The sequence below is a fragment of the Protopterus annectens genome, chromosome 10.part0, assembly GCF_019279795.1.
Source record: "Protopterus annectens isolate FY-2018-M chromosome 10.part0, PAN1.0, whole genome shotgun sequence".
Classification (NCBI taxonomy): Eukaryota; Metazoa; Chordata; order Ceratodontiformes; family Protopteridae; genus Protopterus; species Protopterus annectens.
In genome coordinates, this window is record NC_056744.1 from 1,610,647,176 (window position 1) to 1,610,666,535 (window position 19,360).

Sequence of the window (19,360 nt, forward strand, 5' to 3'; positions counted from 1 at the left end):
CAACGGTAGATGACAACAACCTCCTCTTTTTACCTTTGAGAATAGTTAACACAGAAGCTTGACCTCTGTTCTACCAATTAAAACAAACAGAGATTACGATATGAACGAGGTTAAATAGCTCAAATTTTTTTAATCCAAAAGGCTATTAGCGGAATCACAAAGACGCTGGAAACGTGAATAAATTCCACACTTTTAATGAAGGTTTAGCGCTTTCATCTAGTACAACTAGACTTCATCAGAACTGCAATTAAATAAAATAACACCATTTAAATAGTAATAAGTACATATCAACACCAATGAGATGCACGTATTTAATCCCAGCCCATTTCCTATGTCATCACTTCCTCAGAAAAGGGAACTGGTTTAAAAAATATATACATGCACAACGCAATGAAAACACCTTAAAAACATTGAAAGTTAAAAAGTTAAAGAATTAAAAACTTGAAAAAGACCCTCCAGTACATAAAACCAAATCCATTATAAATAACATGAAAATTTAATTGTTATAGTAAACATTATTGAAAATATACAAATGAATACATATTTTACCCCATAAATACGTATGCCTATTATTAACAAAAAACTGGAATAGAACAATTCCCATCCCTATCAAACACATATCCTAGCTTCTAGATGCCATTATTGTTTTGCTATTCTGGAAGAACCTACCATACAAGTTAAAAATCAGAGTAAGAATAGGATTTATTTTATGAAAGGAAATTGTCAAACCAAGAATGTCATTTATTTCGCTTTATGTGATAACTGTCCAGCATTTTATGTAGGAAAAACTGGTCGGCAATTGAAAAATAGGATATACGACCATTTGTATGCTATTAGAAAGGGTGATGTCAATAATGCTTTATATAGACATATTAGGGATAGTCCAGGATGCCAAACCTTCAGATTTGCTATACTAGATGTATTATATCTTAATCCTAGGGGTGGAAACCTGAAGGTATTATTAAGTGAGAGAGAGGTAAAGTGGCAAATAACTTTAAATGCCACAGTAAAGCCTGGCATTAATGACAGCATATCTATCAAGCCTATCCTAGAAGCTAGGATATGTGTTTTGATAGGGATGGGAATTGTTCTATTCCAGTTTTTTGTTAATAATAGGCATACGTATTTATGGGGTAAAATATGTATTCATTTGTATATTTTCAATAATGTTTACTGTAACAATTCAATTTTCATGTTATTTATAATGGATTTGGTTTTATGTACTGGAGGGTCTTTTTCAAGTTTTTAATTCTTTAACTTTTTAACTTTCAATGTTTTTAAGGTGTTTTCATTGCGTTGTGCATGTATATATTTTTTTAAACCAGTTCCCTTTTCTGAGGAAGTGATGACATAGGAAATGGGCTGGGATTAAATACGTGCATCTCATTGGTGTTGATATGTACTTATTACTATTTAAATGGTGTTATTTTATTTAATTGCAGTAGTTCTGATGAAGTCTAGTTGTACTAGATGAAAGCGCTAAACCTTCATTAAAAGTGTGGAATTTATTCACGTTTCCAGCGTCTTTGTGATTCCACTAGTAGCCTTTTGGATTCATTTCATTTTGGCTGTAGTGGCTACTTGGACTTTTTTTCTATTAGCTCAAATTTATTCTTTTTTTATTTGTCTTGGCTGTACCACTTTATTTCTAATATCCCCTAGTATCCCAAGAAGTTTCAGCTCACAACATACCTGGATTTTTTCTCACGGTAGTCATACACCTGCACAGCAGCATTGTGGGGCACACGGTAGGACACCACTCGGGTCTTGTCACGAACTTTTGGTTCTTCTGTTCCTCGACTGCGATCTGAGCGGTCAGCCAAGGGGTCCTTCCCAGCCATAAGCAAAGCCTCCACATTGCCAGGGAGTACCTTCTCCCACAATTCTTCATCCTGGGTTAGCATATAGGTCTCACCAATTACAGCCCTCACCTGAAAGGTGAAGAGACATCAAACACAAGGCATGAGTATAAGACTTTGCAACAACATTATGCTATTTATTACAGCAAATGTGAGTAAATGATAGACCCACAAAACCCAACCAGTTTAAAATAGTAAAAATCTTGAATTATCTCAAAACAAAGGCAATACTGTACTTCTATGTTAAAATGCCGTTATCTTAAAATGTCCATATGTTACAACTCACTCTGAACAATCTACAAACTGTAGTTACAGACATGCTAAATGATCAGGTTTCCATAAGGAAATGGCTCATCATTTTAACTACACTGCTAAAAAAAAGGTGGAACAGTGATACAGTGAGTAGAACTGTTGCCTTTCAGCAACAGGCTCTCCAATTTGCTTTTCAGCTGGATGCCATCTGTACAGACTCTGAACATACTCCCTGTGTTTGTGTGAGTTCTCTATGTACATCTGTTTCTTCCCACATCAAAGACATGCTGGGTGTTGACTGGAAAGTAACCTTTTCATACTTGTATGTTTGCTACAGAGGAAAGGCCTGACAGTAAGTTACCACTACAGGTCAAACAAAGCACTGTTTTGACTACTTTAAGGCTGGTCTTTACGATTGGGTGGGTAGACACAGATTTACACCAGGGTTACTGTGTACAGTCCTGCTCGATTTGGGAGGGGAGCACTATTAAGTGCTTGAAAAGGGTGGTAAGAACTTTTAAGTTTGTCTGCTTAAAGATGTATACTGCTAGGCATCTTAGGGTCCCTATGACTGCTTGCCTAGTATGTTCTTAAATTCCAATCTACTTCTGTTCCCTAATTTCTTAGTGAACTTTGTAGATGGTGAGGATTGCTCACTGGGTCACTAAAGAAGTAGGGTGCAACTTAACAGCAACGGATAATAAAAAGTAACACTGGTGACTGCAAAGTATTGTAGGCAACAAGTAATACAAATCAGGGAGAAGTTTTGGCCATAGATCAATTATTTAATTTGATTTGAGTACACTGGTCCCATGTCTTGCAGTGATCTGTTGTTGTACGGTGCATCCAGCTATTAGAATTCCACAATTAAAAAGGTCAGACCACTCACTGTGCCAAATCGTCTTACCTTATCAAACTACATTTCATGTGGTCTTCCAGACAAACCTCTCTGAGTTTGCCAGATGTGATACCTTTCAGTTCTTTCCTCCCTGCTAAGCATGACTTGTTGGTGTTCTCTGTGCCCTTACCTTGCCAGATTTGATGTCCCGCACATAGATGCCTTCATTCTCATCAAGTGGAATTGCCTGCCGTTTAAGCAGCACCTCCACCTCTGCTGGTGGAACATAATCTAGAGGTCCCCGGATCATCCACCGATCTCCTGGTCTCCTCTCCACCTCCTTTCCATTCTGTGAGAGGAAAAGTAAACAAAAAGTCATTTTCTAAAGTACTGCTGAAAGGTTTATCATCTAACATCAACAGTCATACCAGTAAAGAATATATGTGAGGCCTGAATAACTTTATTGTAAAAACGCTATTCATTTTAGAAACATTGTATTGCTAAGTATATCTGATCTTAATATTTTACTATACAGCCTGAGCCTTCTGTGATTTCTGTTGAAGATTTAGTACAACACTTTTGCAGGTAATATTCCATTAAATTTATGACTCAGACCATTAAAAATTAATGTCACCAAAGCTGTCAGTCACTTCAAATGCAATGCCTATATTATGTATGCAAAACCTTCAACAGAAAAGTATTAGAAAGAAACCATATCGCCTGTAACAAAACATTTTCAATACATGTACCGGGGCAACAACAGGTGGGAGCAAGGTGGTGATGTGCACATTGTCATGGCAATGACCTGGTTTCATAAGGCAACCTCAGTCTCAAAGTCTGGCCTGTGAAGAGGGAAAGGTACAGCACTTACTTCCATATAGGGGTTGGAAGCAACTGCTGATGGCAGATTACATGCTGGTTACACTCAGGGACAAGGGACAGGCATATTTGCTTTAAACATGTGCATTTAATGTGATGCTACACAGTCCGACGACAGGTCACATCCTCAATCTATTGGTTTGGCAGACCAAAAAAAAAGGAAAAAAAATCCTGGTACTGGAAGGAAGCAGGATGACTCTTTTCTTACTTTAAGCAAAGTCACTAGCATGGTTTTCAATGAATAGGGGTTTTTAATCACCTGCACAGTTGTATAGCAAACCCCATTTCTTTAGCTGTTATTTCCCTGCATAAGCCAACACAGACCATGCGTGGATGCCTTTACTGTCATGGACTGGAACAGGTCCTCCATGAAAGCCCCACTGGTGGTGCCAACTTCAGTTCTTGCTGTTATAAATCACTGGTTCCCCCCAAATAACTGTTCCATTTACTACTAGTGTGACAGTCCATTCTAGCTGTGTGACTGTCCCACGATACACAGTCTGTCTTTGCTGTTTTTGTGCCAGAGAGCAACTTTCTACATTCAATGACCTAATGCCTTATTGGTGGTGGTGGGGAAGGGGTGTTATTTTTTTTCAAATTGTCTCTCATATTCCTCTTTTTATAATAAACCCTTACTGCTTTTCTTGGTATGCTTGTCACAGAAACCTTCCTCTGCTACTGACACTGCAGTAAAAATGTTCCTGAAAAAGGTTCTTCACGTCAGTTATTCAAAGAAACTGCTGATTCATACCTTCTGCATGCATTTTTTTTTCTTAGAATCTGTCTCAGTCTCCTTGTCAGCCTGTCTATTCTGTTCCTTTAGAACAGCTGTCCTGCGGAACAGTCCTGTTGGTGTCTATTACTGCAACCAGCAGGTTTTCCAAATTAAAATCCCTTTTACGCCTGGTTTTAAATAAGAAAAAGTGCTGACCTTTCTACCAGTATATCCTTTATGCCAAAGAACAGGTTAGACAACAAACACTGTACTGAATATTTGAGGCTTTAAAAGAATATATGCTCCTGAAAATTACTTTAAAGATAGCATTCAAGTTATACTTCAAGAATGAAAGAGTTTCAGAGCTCAAGAGGTCTTTTGATGAAAGTCCTCAACATCTGGAGGAATTCAAAAATAAAGGTTTATTTACAAGGAAATAAGACTATTATCTTTTAGTTCAAAGTTACAGTAACACATCAGAAAAAAAGAAATGATAGTTTCTCTCTAAGGCTGCACATATCAACTTTGCAGATTAATCACTAGTTAGTCTTGTCACAGTTTTGCTGCAGGGTGGTTGAATAATGGCCTCTGTAAAGTGGGTCTGCTTACCACTTGATTTGTGGAGATACACTGGATCCCTAATAGTGATGAAGACATAGATTTAGCCTCAGGAACCTAAAAGATACTAGATAAAGAAACAGTGCTTCCAGTTTTTTCTAGTAGCCCTGGGTTTTTAAGCCAGTGATGACCTTAGTTTGGAACCTCTTGGGTCTTTCTAGTTTGAAATACCTACATCCCAAATGGGTCACTATATTCAAACCTGTCCAAATCAATGCTGAATATAAGGGGACAATAACCTCTATAGATATGGATGATATTCCTTTGTCAAATAACTTTGCTAAATAGAAGGCCTTTATGACTAGGGTCATTACATGATGACCAAAGAAGAGAGAATTAACTCAAGTTCTAAGTTTTAACAACATTCACATTTTGGAGGCAGGTGTTATTTTATGTTGTATGCTGGAGGAAGGGTCTGTTTACTAAATGGGAAAAGTTGCACTTTTTAGAATTTAATTTGAGCACATTTTAGTATACCACATATTTAAAAATGTAAGTTCTTGCTGAAGGGCTTGGGGAGTCAGAAGAGACATTAACAATGATTCCTACTTCACATTCGTCTGCAAACTTGCTTAGTCTGTGGCCTTGGTTCATGGTCTGGAGACCAGGAAAAATAAATGTCCAAAGAGTTCCAGCACTGAACTCTGCAGGACACCACTTGTCACTTTCATACTCTGTGATGAAGCACCTGCTACCAGCATTGTGTGGGATCTATCTTTTAACCAAGTTGTTAACCATCTCACTACATTGGGATCTACAGTAGAGAGTTGATTATCTGAACATAAATTATCCAAAATGTCAATTATCCGAACACAGCCTTCCAAAGTTTTTGGGTAAGAAAAATCATAAAGTTTGAATATGTAAACATTGTATGTATTCACTTGTGTGTGTTTTTAGCTTGTACTACAATAATATAATGTACCGTTTCGTACTTACAGTACATTTGTTTTATTTTTCTTGTTTAATATTCATTAAAAACATTTTCAGAAGTTTTTTTTTTAATCTGGTTCAATTATATGTTTGATTATCTGAACAGTTGGATTATCCAAACTACCTTAGGTCCCAGTTAGTTCAGATAATCGACTCTACTGTATTTGTAATGCATTATACTTACTATCTATGCTAGCATGGAGTGCAATTGCAAATGGTAGCCTGACTGTCATCAACAGCTTATGTTAAGGAGTTAACCATACTCCTTAGACAGGATCTATCCTTAACAAACCAAACTGCCGTGGATGCGGATGAGATTTTTAATATTGTAGCTTATCCAACTAGTTATAATACATTCAGTGGTTTTATAAACAAGACTTATCAGGCTGATGGGCCTACATTTCCTGGGGTCAGTGGAAGGGCCACCCTTGTGAACTGGCTTCAGTAATGTTGTATGCCAAATCTCAGGAACAAAGCCAGTGGCTAAACTCAGGTTAAATAAATATGGTTTAAGAAGTGGCTTTGCCAGGGCTTGTTTAGTTAAGCTATAACTGACGATGTCTGTGTAGTATATTGAAGGTTTACCCATGGTTGGTGTGGTTTAACCAAGATGGCGAAGCCCGAGTGATTAAATAAAGCCAACCGTAGGTAAATCTTCATTATACCACACCATGGAGTCAGTTAACAATGACATTATTTAAGAAAAAAAATACTTACTTAAACAATGCCTCTGCATAATGCCTCCATGGTGCCATTTCACGTTTTTCCAGTATCCTGGGGCTTTGTCTGATGTACTGCACATGCGCATGGGACTTCTGTTCCCACGCTTATGCAGTACATCAGTGCTGTGCAAAGGAAGCCACGGAGAAAGGAAGATCTCTGTTGCTTTTTTTTTTTTTTTTTTAAACAGAAAAAAGAAACCGGGAGACTTATAACGATGGAGAGAGCCAGGGCAGACAAACTAAAAGGATAAGCAGGTAAGTCTTTAGTTTTGCAGAATGAACCTGATTATCCTTTTATTTTTCTCTGCACTGACACCCTCATTCGTTTGAGATCATCTGCTTTCTAATTTCATTTTAAAGAAAGAAAAGTAAAAAAAAATCATGAGATATACTAATGGAAAAAAGTCCGGGTAACCAGACCTTTTTCTGTTGGTATATTCTCGGATTTACAACAGACACGCTGGTTGGGCTGACCAATCAGCATGCTCGTTTTTGAATATTAGTGGCCAGTCATTGTATAATACTGTTTACTAAAGAGCCAGGGATACTATCAGGTGCTCGTATGGTACTGTTTATAAAACAGACAGGTCTATTAACAGGTCTTATGGAGGAAGCATTTCTAGTCTTGGAGAGCACCTTCAGTACAAGTGCTTTAGTTATAATGAGCGGGTCTGACATTCAAGATTTGGGTAGTTATTTCTGGGGTAATATTCACACTGAATTTCTTTGCCAGTATATTGGCAATGTCTACTGATTAGAGCAGGTGGTGTCACTATGAATAAATAATAAAGCAAACTCATGTAAAACACAACTAAACTTGCACCTATCAAATCTATAGATCTGCTCCTGTACATCACAGGACAAATACCACTGTTATTTTCAGATTGCCATATTGTTCAACCATTTTTCATCATTTAGAATCCTGTGCCCTACAACCAGTCTTCACCAATGCCTAAACAGCTTTACAAGCATCTCACAATCATAAGTAAACCTCTGATCATAATGATAGAACAAACAATATTAGCTCCCTGGTTTTAAGTGTATAAAGACTTGACAGTAACCGACAGAAAGTACAGCTGTGTACACTTACCATAAATGTAGATGTTATAGTGTATTCACCGTTGCAGTCATCACACTTGGGTTATCTGCCTGCAGGTAGCCCTCAGTCGGCCCGAATACCAGAGTCTTGGGATTTCTGCATCGGATGCTGTCGCCTCTTCCATGATGTCAGGTCGTCAGGGGTATAAAACATGCAACCGACGCCATTACATCAGCTTTTCTTGACCCAGATATCAGGAGCCCTCAAAACAGGAAGCAATTACATGGTGTGGAACACCTCCAGTAAAAAGTAAATACCATTGCCATAAGATATGGCCAAAAAAGGATAGGTGGAAAGAATAGAAAAAAGTCAGGGGGCTGGAGGGAGGGTAACCAGGACTGCAACAGTGAATACACTTGAACATCTACATTTAAAGTGTACACAACTGTACTATGTTCTTCGTGTTTCACTGTTGCAGTCATCACACTTGGGTTGATTCCCAAAGCTGAGGAAAGGTGGAGGCAGTCAAGAAGTATTGGGGCTGGCTTGCAGGCCTTGTAAGACTGCTGTGGCAAATCCAGCTCTAGATTTAGAAAAAATAGGTAAGTGGTAATGCTTGGTGAAGGTGTGTACAGAACTCCAGGTAGCAGCTTCCAGGATGTCCCTAGTAGGGACTCCCCTAAGGAATGCTGTAGAGGTTGAGGTAGCCTTAGTGGAATGTGTTCTGATCCCCTATGGGGTAGGTTTTCCATGGTGTTTGTAGCAGAAATGGATGCAGTGTGTTATCCATATGGAAATGGTTTGCTTTGAAATGGCCTTGCTCTCTGCCCCTATGGCGAAGCTGACTAGCAACTGGTCAGATTTTCCGAAAGGTTTAGTTCTGCCAAGGCAGAACCTGAGCTATCTGTGCACGTCCAAGGAGTGCAGAATCCTTCCCCCTTTATTCTGAGGATTACAGAAAAAGGCTGGTAAATGGATGGACTGGTTTAAAGCCACACTGGATACCACCTTGGGCATAAATAATGGGTTAGTCCTGAGGGGAATCCTGTCCACATGGAAAATAATGAAGGGTTCCACAGCCATTAGTGCCTGTAACTCAGACACTCTTCTTGCTGAAGTGATGGCTACAAGTAAGACTGTTTTCCAAGAGAGGAATTTTAACTCTGCTGTAGCAGCAGGTTCAAAAGGGGGAAGCTTGAGCTTCTCTAGTACAAAGTTAAGGTCCTAGGCAGGGGTGGGAGCTCTCCTCGGGGGTCTTAAATTGTTAGCTCCTCTCAGGAACTGTTTGATGAGAGGGTGAGAAAATAGAAGTGACTCAGTATTATAGTGAGCTGAGATGGCAGAGGCATGAATTTTAATTGATGAGAAGGATAGGCCTTTGTGGAGTAGCTCTGCTAAGTAATCTAGGATTTGAGGTATGGTGGGCACAGCTGTGTCCTTTCCTTGAGACTGGCTCGAAGAACAATATCTTTTCCACTTTTCTGAATAGGATTTCCTAGTACTAGGCCTTCTGGCCTCAAGGATGATGTCCAGCACCTGTTTGCTGAGGGTTGCTGGTGGTGTATTCAGGGGAAAAAACAGGCTGCAAGGTTCAGGGTTTGCAGCTGTGGATGCAAAATCTGTCCCTCCTGCTGGGATAGCAGGGAGGGGGGTCTGATGTAGGTGCCAGGGTGGCACTGCTGTCAGACTGAGTAGGAGTGGGTACCAGTGCTGGAGTGGCCAGTCTGGGGCAATAAGGATTGTCCTTGGCTTGTCCTGTTTGATCTTGAGTAGTACTTTTGAGAGGAGGGGGAAAGGCATAAATTGAAAGGTTTTCCTATGTAAATGATAGGGCATCCACTTTCCACACTTGGCTGTGGGGATTTCTGGTGCAAAATTTGTTCAATTGATGGTTTTGGGGGGAGGCAAAGAGGTCCGCCTATGAAGTTCCCCACCTGTGGATTAGAAGTTTGAATGAGTTGGGTTCCAGCTTCCACTCGTGTGGGTCCAGTAGATTTTTGCTTAGATCGTCTGCCAGTGAATTTTGTTTGCTGGCAGGAATTGAGCTTGCAGGTGTCCTTGGTTGCTCAGGGCTGTGTTCCACAGGGCCATGGCTAACCTGCAGAGAGGGTAGACATGAGTTCCCCCCTGCTTGTTTATGTACCACATAACTGTGGTGTTGTCTGTCTTTATCAGGAGTTGTCCTGGAAGGATAAGGTATTTGAAGGGTGCCACAGCATTCTGTACAGCTAACATTTCTTTTTGATTGCTATGCAGGGGAATTTGTTCTGGGCTCCATTTGTCTTGAATGCATTTGCCTGCCATGCGAGTCCCCCGCGCATAGTCTGATGCGTCTGTTGTCAGGGTTTGGGCGGCGAGGTGTTGAGTGAAAGGAAGTCCCTAGTTGTGGTTGCATGCCTCTGCCCACCAAAGGAACTCTGCCCTTAGACAAGGAATGATATGAATCTGAGTTTCCAGGTCCTGAGAATGTTGACACCAGAGACTTTTAAAGACCACTGAAGTTTCCTCATATGCAGTCTTGCATATGGAATTTGTAGAATGCATGAAGCCATGAACCCTAGGGCTTGCAGTATTTTTCTTGCAGATAGCTGGGTTTTGGTGGCCATTAGTTTGAAGAAGTTTGTCAAATAAGCCTGTTTTTCTGGAATGACGAATGCCATCTGGGAAGTTGTGTTCAAACTTGCTCCCAGGAATACAATCTTTTGGTTGGGCACCAGTTGTGATTTTTTTTCGTTGATGGTGTACCCCAGAGAAGTTAGAAGTCTCTTTAGAAATGTCAGGTGCTGAAGTAGCAATTCCTGATTTTCCACCTGAATTAGGCAATCGTCCAAGTATGGGTAAATTTGAATACTTCTCTGCCTGCAATATACAATGGCTGGAGCCAGGCACTTTGTGAATACCCTGGGCGCAGTAGATAAGCCAAAAGGAAGTGCAGAGAACTGATAGTGCATACAGCCTGCCCTGAAACATAGATATTTCCTGCAAGATTCCCTTATGGGGATGTGCAGATAGGCTTCTTTTAAGTCTAGGGTGACTAGCCAGGCGTCCTTGGCTAGCATAGGAAGAAGCTGTTGTAGAGTCAACATTTTGAATTTTGGGACCACCAGGAAGGTGTTGAGAATTGACAGATCTAGGATAGTGTGCCAAGAGCCCTCTTTTCTGGGCACCAGGAATATTCTGGAATAGAAACCCTGTCCCCTTTGCTCTACTGGCACAGGTTGAACAGCCTGATACTGAGAAGAGAAAGTACTTGCTTTTGAGCCTCTGCCCACTGGTTTGGAGGAAGGTCCGGCAACCCACTGGGGTTGGCAGTGAGTGGAAGTAGAATCTGTATCCCTGGGATACAATGTTTAGGACCCATCAGTCCTGGGTAATGGACATCCAGTTTTGTGCATGCAGGGCGAGCTTTCCTCCTAGGGGTGCAAATACTTGGGCTTTGCAGGGAAGGAAGGTAGACAAGTAATTGTGAATGTTTTCCATAAGGGGGTGGCTTACTACTCCCTGTTTTAGAGGAGGGAGCACTCCATTGTTTAGATCGCTGCATATCCTGAGACTGTAGTCTTGGTGGCCTGTTGCTCCTGGGTTTGGACTGAATGCCTGGGAGGGACAGGAAAGGACCAGTTTTTAGAAGGCCAATGCCTACTGAATCTAGGTAGCTGCACCTGTAAGAAATCTTTAACAGTTTGCACAGATTTAGCTTTTTCCTCCATCTTTTTAAGAACTACTTCTGCTTTTGTGCCAAACAACCTTTCCTGGTTTAATGGAGCATCTAGTAATTTTGCTTTGACATGATCTGGCAAGATTTGCTCCTTCAGCCAAGCATGCCTTCTCAGTACAGACCCAGTGACAGTAGCCCTGCAAGATGCTTCTAAGGCATCAAAACCACACTGCAATTTATGTTTACTAAAGTACAGTTTTGTACCTACCATAAATTTAGATGTTCGATGTAGACACTGCTGCAGTCATTACACTTGGGTTATCCTGCTGTCAGGCGGTTCCCTAGTCGGCCTGAGTTCCAAAGTCTTGGTCCGGCGTCGGTTGCTGTCGCTTCTTCCCCGACGTCAGTGCGCCAGGGGGATATAAGATGCAGCCGATGCCATTTTCTTCAGTTTTTCTTGCCCTAGATGTCAGGTGCCCCCAAATAGATAGGCCTTTCAAATTGCTAGTAAAATATATAATAGAAAAGCAAACAACCATTGTTAATTACCAGCAAATACTCCCTTTAGGAAATAAGGGTAGAAGACCTAGGTATGTACCAGAAAGTAAGAGGGGAAGGAGGGAGGGTAACCTGGACTGCAGCAGTGTGAATACGAACATCTACATTTATGGTAGGTACAAAACTGTACTATGTTCATCGTGTGACACTGCTGCAGTCATTACACTTGGGTGGAATCCCAAATCTGAGGTAGGGTGGATGGATCTATAAGGCATTAGGGGTGGCTATAAGGCCCTGCAGCAGAGCAGTGGCAAAGCCAGCTCTGGATTTGGAATATAAAGGCAAATGGTAATGTTTGGTGAAGGTATGTACAGAACTCCACGTTGCTGCTTCTAAAATATCCTTGGTAGGCACTCCCCTGAGGTAGGCAGTTGAAGTGACTGTTGCCCTGGTGCAGTGAGATCTAATGCTGCTAGGTACAGGTTTCCCATGGTGTGTATAGCAAAAATGTATACAGTGAGCTATCCACTTTGAAATAGTCTGCTTTGAAATGGCTTTTCTCTGTGCTCCTGCAGCGTATGCTACCAATAATTGCTCAGATTTTCTGAAAGCTTTGGTTTTGTCCAAGTAGAAGCGTAACTGTCTGGGAATGTCCAAGGAATGTAGTAGTCTCTCCCCTTTGTTCTGTGGTTTTGGATAAAAGGTTTGCAAGTGAATAGTTTGGTTTAGAGCCACACTTGATACTACCTTTGGCATAAACGTAGGGTTAGTTCTCAAGGACACCCTGTCCTGGTGGAAGATGAGGAAAGGTTCCACTGCCATTAGTGCCTGTAATTCTGAAACTCTTCTTGCTGATGTTATTGCCAGTAGCAGAGCAGTCTTCTAAGAGATGTATTTTAATTCTGCTGTGTTAGATGGCTCAAAAGGAGGTAAAGTTAATTTTTCCAAAACAAAGTTGAGGTCCCAAGTTGGTGTAGGTGCTCTACGGGGCAGTCTCATGTTTTTAGCCCCTCTGAGGTACTGTTTGAGCAAAGGATTTGAAAGAAATTGGTGGATCCGTGTTGTAATGAGCAGAAATGGCTGAGGCATGAATCTTGATGGATGAGAAGGAGAGGCCCTTGTCCAGCATCTCAGTTAAGTATTGAAGTATCTGAGGAATGTTTGGTACAAGAGGGTCAAGGCTGTGTGCTTGGTTCCAGGCACATAATCTCTTCCATTTATCCGAGTAGGCTTTCCTGGTGCTAGGCCTTCTGGCCTCCAGAATGACATCCATAACAGCTTTGGAGAGAGGCAATGCTTTCTTGGTTAAGGAATTTTCCATGCAGCTAGATTTCAGGTCTTTAGCTGGCTGTGAAGTATCTGAATGTAGTGTTGTGTCAACAGCTGTGGGATTTGAGGCAAAATCCAAGGTGGTTCTTGTGCTAAGTTCTTTAAGATTGGATAGCAGTGCTGGCGTGGCCAGTCTGGTGCAATCAGGATCATCTTTGGCTCTTCCTGCCTGGCTTTTATGAGTACCTTTGGAAGGAGAGGTAAAGGAGGGAAAGCGTATATGTGTATTTTTTTTCCAGCTGAATGAGAGGGCACCCACTTTCCATGCTTGTGGATGGTAGCTCCTTGTGCAGAATTTCAGTAGCTGGCAGTTCATTGGGGTTGCAAACAGATCTATGTCTGGTTTCCCCCATTTTTTTGCTATCATTCTGAATATTTGTGGACTCAATTGCCATTCGTGAGGATCCATGATGTTTCTGCTTAGGTCGTATGCCAGTGTGTTTTTCTCTCCTGGCAGGAATTGTGCCTGCAGATGAACTTGGTAGTTTAAAGCTGTGTGCCACAAGGTCATGGCTTGTCTGCAGAGGGGTAGGAGTGTGTTCCCCCTTGCTTGTTTATGTACCACATAACTGTGGTGTTGTCTGTCTTTAGTAGTAGTTGTCCTGGATGTAGCAGGTCCTTGAAAGCTATAATTGCATTTTGTACAGCTAGCATCTCTTTCCGATTGATGTGGAGATGTCTTTGTTCTGCGGGCCACTCGCCCTGAATACATTTTCCTGCCATATGTGCTCCCCAGGCGTAATCTGATGCATCTGTTGTCAGTGTCTGCCTGGCTGGGGGTTGAGTAAAAGGCTGTACCTTGTTGAGGTGACAAGCTTGGGCCCACCATTGAAACTCCTGTTGAAGGCAAGGAATTAGTGGTATAACTGTTTCCAAATCTTGACAATGTTGAGACCATACACTCTTTAGGTACCATTGTAGTTTCCTCATATGTAGTCTGGCATATGGAATTAGTAGTATGCAAGATGCCATGTAGCTCAAGACCTGCAGAATTTTTCTTGCAGGGAGTTGGGTCTTTGTTGCCATTAAATGAAAATACTGAGTCAGTTGTCTTTGCTTGTCTGGCGTGAGATAAACCATCTGGGCCGTTGTGTTTAAGCTGGCACCCAGGAATATTATCTGTTGTGAGGGCACTAGTTTTGATTTCTTTTCATTTACTGTGTACCCCAGGCAACTTAATAACTTTTTTTACGTACACCAAATGCTTTAGAAGAATGCCCTTGCTCTCTGCTTGGATTAGGCAGTCGTCCAGGTATGGGTAAATTTGAATTTCTTTTTGCTTGCAAAATGCAATTACTGGTGCCAGGCACTTTGTGAAGACCCTGGGCGCAGTAAATAAACCAAAGGGCAGTGCAGAGAATTGATAGTGCATTGAACCTGCTAGAAATCTGAGGTATCTTCTGCAGTTTTGTCTGATAGGGACATGAAGGTATGCCTCTTTGAGGTCACGAGCCAAGCTTTCTTGCCCAGCATGGGAAGAAGCTGCTGTAGTGTTAACATTTTGAATTTCGGAACATCCAGGTAAGTGTTTAGAGAAGAAAGGTCCAGAATGGGTATCCAGGCTTTGTCCTTTCTGGGAACCAGAAAGAGTCTTGAGTAAAATCCTTGTCCTTGCTCTTGTGGTGGTACCTTTTGAATAGCTCTCATGTCCATGAGTGTTGTAATTTGTTTTTGAGCCTCTGCCCATTGATTTGGTGGCAGATTTAGCATTCCTTTTAACCTTGGAAGAGTGTGGAAGTGGAACCTGTAACCTTGAGATATGATGTTGAGAACCCATTTGTCTTTAGTTATGCAATGCCAATTATGATAGAAAAGAGCCAGTTTTCCTCCTAAGGGAGCTGCCAAGAGAGAGCTGTTTGGCAGCTGTAGTGGGAAGTCATTGAGACTGTTTTTTATAAGGTTGAGGCCTGTCTTCACCTTCTTTCTGGCCTGGTGTACCCCACTGTCGAGGTCTGTAAGGGCCTTGTGTCTGACCTCTACCTCTTGGACGTCTATATCTGCCCCTTTGAGGTCTGTCTGTGACTGGAAAGGACCAATTTTTTGTTGGCCAATTTCTGCTAAAACGAGGAGGTTGAACCTTTAAGAAATCTTTGACCATTTGCATAGATTTTGCCTTACCCTCCATCTTTTTTAATACCTCCTCTGCCTTAACTCCAAACAACACATCCCGCTGTAAAGGTGCATCCAGTAATTTGGCTTTAACATGAACTGGTAGTGTGTGTTCTTTTAACCAAGCATGCCTTCTAATGACAGAGCCTGTAACTACCGCTCTACAGGAGGCCTCTAAGGAATCAAAACCACATTGCAAAGTATGTTTTCCCACTTGTTCAGCTGCATGCAATAAATCCTGCATTTCTTTCAAATTAGGAGGATCTGAATCTGGAAGCATCTTTTGTTTCAACTGAGACATTAAAAATTGCTGATATTTTAGCATGTGAAACTGGCAATTCAAGGCTCTCATGGCTAAAGCTGCAGATGTATAAACTTTCTTGCCCCATCTGTTCTAATGCTCTGGAATCTCTGTCAGAGGGGACTGGGTTTTTAGCTGATGAGGCCTTAATCCCTTTGGATCCCTGAGAAATAGTTTCAGGGTCGGCAACAGGGCTTTTGTATAGAAATTTGTGAGAGTCAGGGACTCTGTAATATCTATCTGGCTTAACTGGGACTGGTGGTAAGGAGTCAGGGTTTAAGCTGAATTCAGTATATACATCATCCACAATATCTAACACAGGCAGAATAGCAAGAGGTCTGTGCTAAGGCAAAAAGAGGAAGTCTCTGAGCCTTTTCTTGGATTCTGAATAGTCCTGGCCTTCCCAGTGGAAATGCTCAATCATGGTATGTAAGGTCTCCCCAAAGGAGTAGTCCTCAGGCGGAGAGGCTGATGGAATTGACTTCTCAGCATCCGAATCCTCATAAGGGGGTAAGGAATACCCTAGGTCTGAGGATGAGTCAGAGGAAATGGACACCTGGTCTGAAGATTCATAGTCTGCATCTGGTCTGGGCCTTTTATCTGGAGGGGGTTGGGACCCTCTGATCAGGGTGATAAGGTCTTCGGCCATTTTTAGCATTTGTTTCTTAGGCATGGAAGCCTGCCCTGGAGATTGCTGTGTCTGTTTTTTTGCTTTTATGGGAGGCTTAGATTTAACATAGTGTTTAATAGTTAACTGGGTAGGTCTGAAAACACCCTCAGAAGCTGTGTATTGTTCAGCTACTTCGGTTCCCCCTGTAAGATTAAGTTCGGTAATCTGAATAGCAAGAGCGTCTGAAGGCCCAGCCAGGTCCACGTGGGAATCGGAGGCGGTCTGCGGTTCTGCAGAAGCGGTCGTCAGGGGCTGCGTAGGCGCCTCGCTGAAAACAGGAGAACCGGCGACCGGCCTACAAGAGGCCTCGTCGTCAGTCTTGGGCCTCGGATGCCTGTCCTTGTGCTTTTTATGAATTCTGGTCATCGGAAGTTCCGACGGCATGGTGTGATTAAATTTTCTGCCAAAATAATGTCGGGCAAAATCAAACAGACGTTTAATAGTGCGCTTGTTAAACCTAGCACAAAACCGACAACCAGTGACGTTGTGGTCTAGGCCTAGGCATGGGATACAGTAGGAGTGGAAATCCTTATGAGGTATTTGCTTCCCACAAGAAATACAATTATTAACTTTTACTGACATCGGTCTGAGGCAAGAAAAAAAGTTTCCCCAACGGGGTACTTAGCTTTTTAGAAGACTTCGGTTCTGGATTCAGAATGGAAATCTCAGGGCACTGCGCGGCAAGAAAGACTGAAGAAAATGGCGTCGGCTGCATCTTATATCCCCCTGACGCACTGACGTCACAGAAGAAGTGACAGCAACCGATGCCGGACCAAGACCTTGGAACTCAGGCCTACTGGGGAACCGTCTGACGGCAGGATAACCCAAGTGTAACGACTGCAGCAGTGTCACACGATGAACATCTTGGTTTGCAGAATGCATTAGCTGTTGTAAATCTTTATTTTATGTACAATCTGGAAGCAACAACATTTTTTGTTTAATTAGTTCCATAATATGCTGCTGGTACTTCAACATGTGAAACTGGCAATTCAAAGCCCTGATGGCAAGAGTTGCAGAGGTATATACCTTCTTTTCCCATCTGTCTAAAGCTCTAGAATCCCTGTCCGAAGGGGTAGGGTTTTTGGCTGTAGCAGCCTTAATGCCTTTAGGCTCCTGGGAAATAGTCTCTGGATCCACAGTGGGAAACTTAAAGAGAATTTTGTGAGAGTCAGGTACTCTGTAGTACCTGTCAGGCTTTCTAAGAGCTGGTGATAAAGTATTAGGAGTAAGACTGGATTCCATGAAGACATCATCTACAATATCCAGGACAGGGGGTATAGCTAGAGGCCTGTGCTAAGGCAAGTCTAAAAATTTTCAGAGTCTCTTTTTGGACTGAGGATAGTCCTGGCATTCCCAGTGGAAATGCAAGTATGCAAGGTTTCACCAAAAGAAAAGTCCTCTGGAGGGAGGCAGAGGGTATGGAATCCTCTGCATCTGAATCCTCTTAGGTAGATAAGGGTATGTCCTGGTAATCAGAGCGATCAGACTCATCGGACTCATGGTCTGTAGAATCAGAAGGAAAATCAACTCTGTCTTTTAGAGGGGGAAGGCCGGCTTCCCCTAATTAAAGTTATAAGGTCTTCATCCATTCTAAGCATTTGTTTCTGTGGCAAGGGAGCTTGTGCATGGACTTTGGTCATTGGTTTTCTAGGTGTAGTGTGAACTCTGGGCCTGAGAAACTCGGTATTTTTAGTGAAAAAAGGAGCTATCAGTTTAATGCGATCAGAAGGTCGGAATACACCCTCAGAAGCCGGTGCCTGCACAGCAGCTCCGGACCCATCCAATGTAGAAACATCCGCAGGTTCCATAGTCGAACAAGAATCTCGCGGCATACCAGATTCCAAATGGGTCTCAGCAGAAGCCTGCGAATCTGTAGAAGCAGGTATCAGGGGCTGTGAAAGTGCCTCACTGAGTACCGGCGAACTGGCGACTAGCTTAAAGGAAGCGTCGTCAGCAGTTTTGGACCTATGCGGTCTGTCTCTGTCTTTATCCTTACGTTTTTTCGGAAGATCAACAAGTTGGATGGCTTATGGAAACTATTTTGGAAAACAGGGAACGAGAGTGAAAGAATTTAGCGGCAAAGATAGCCCAACGACGAATAGTTCGGGCATTAAACAAGGCACAAAACCTACAGCGAGGAACATAGTGGTCTGGGCCTAAACAGATTACACAGTAAGAATAAAAATCTCTGAGGTATTTGCTTTCCACAGGCAAGACAGTTGTTAACTTTTTCTGACATCTGTTAGAGTAAGAAAAAAGGATCCCCAATGGGCTACTTAGCTTTAGAAGACTTCAGGTTTGAAACTCGAAAAATGAAAATTTCGGGAAGAAGCCGACTGGCACTTGTGAACTGCTTCTGCTTCGGGCTCTCATGCAGCAAGAAAAGTTGATGTAATGGCATTGGCTGCATGTTTTATACCCCTGACGACCTGACGTCATGTTAGAGGTGACAGCATCCGACGCAAAAATCCCAAGACTCTGGTATTCGGGCTGACTGAGGGCTACCTGCAGGCAGATAACCCAAGTGTGATGACTACAACAGTGAACCATGAAGAACATCAAATGCTACTAGGTCCTTGCATTTACAACAGGTTGTTTTGAGAGTTTATGAAAAGCATCAGTCCTAAATTCATTCAAGTTTAATCCTTTTAATTTTTTTTTCTCTTCAGAATATCTAGTGATGTTTAGCTTAGTTTTTCAAGTTTCTAAATACACTTTCCACAGAATAATGAATTGGGGGGGGGGGGCAAGAAAGGATAAAGTTTATACCGCTATCTCTCCTGACTTTAGTATACAAAATAACTAGTTTAAAGTAAAAATTGTAACTTCAGTCCGAGTCTAACTCTCTAAAAAAACAACTTTCCACAGAATGTACTGCTATATAGAACTTTATCTGTTTATGCATTTCTATTCACACTGGATGGCACAGAGCTGCACATAGTT

At 41.9% G+C, this 19,360-nt stretch overlaps 1 protein-coding gene across 3 annotated transcripts in view; it reads right to left on the reverse strand.

Annotated features, from left to right (window-relative positions):
- Positions 1–19,360, reverse strand: part of LOC122813790 (major vault protein) — a 402,121-nt gene that overhangs the window by 116,070 nt on the left and 266,691 nt on the right. For all 3 annotated transcript variants that reach the window (XM_044086295.1, XM_044086296.1, XM_044086297.1), the window contains exons 9-10: positions 3,140–3,298; positions 1,693–1,931 (exon numbers count right to left, since the gene is read on the reverse strand). In XM_044086295.1, the coding sequence (XP_043942230.1) occupies positions 1,693–1,931; positions 3,140–3,298 (398 nt within the window). The remainder of the gene's footprint in view (positions 1–1,692; positions 1,932–3,139; positions 3,299–19,360) is intronic.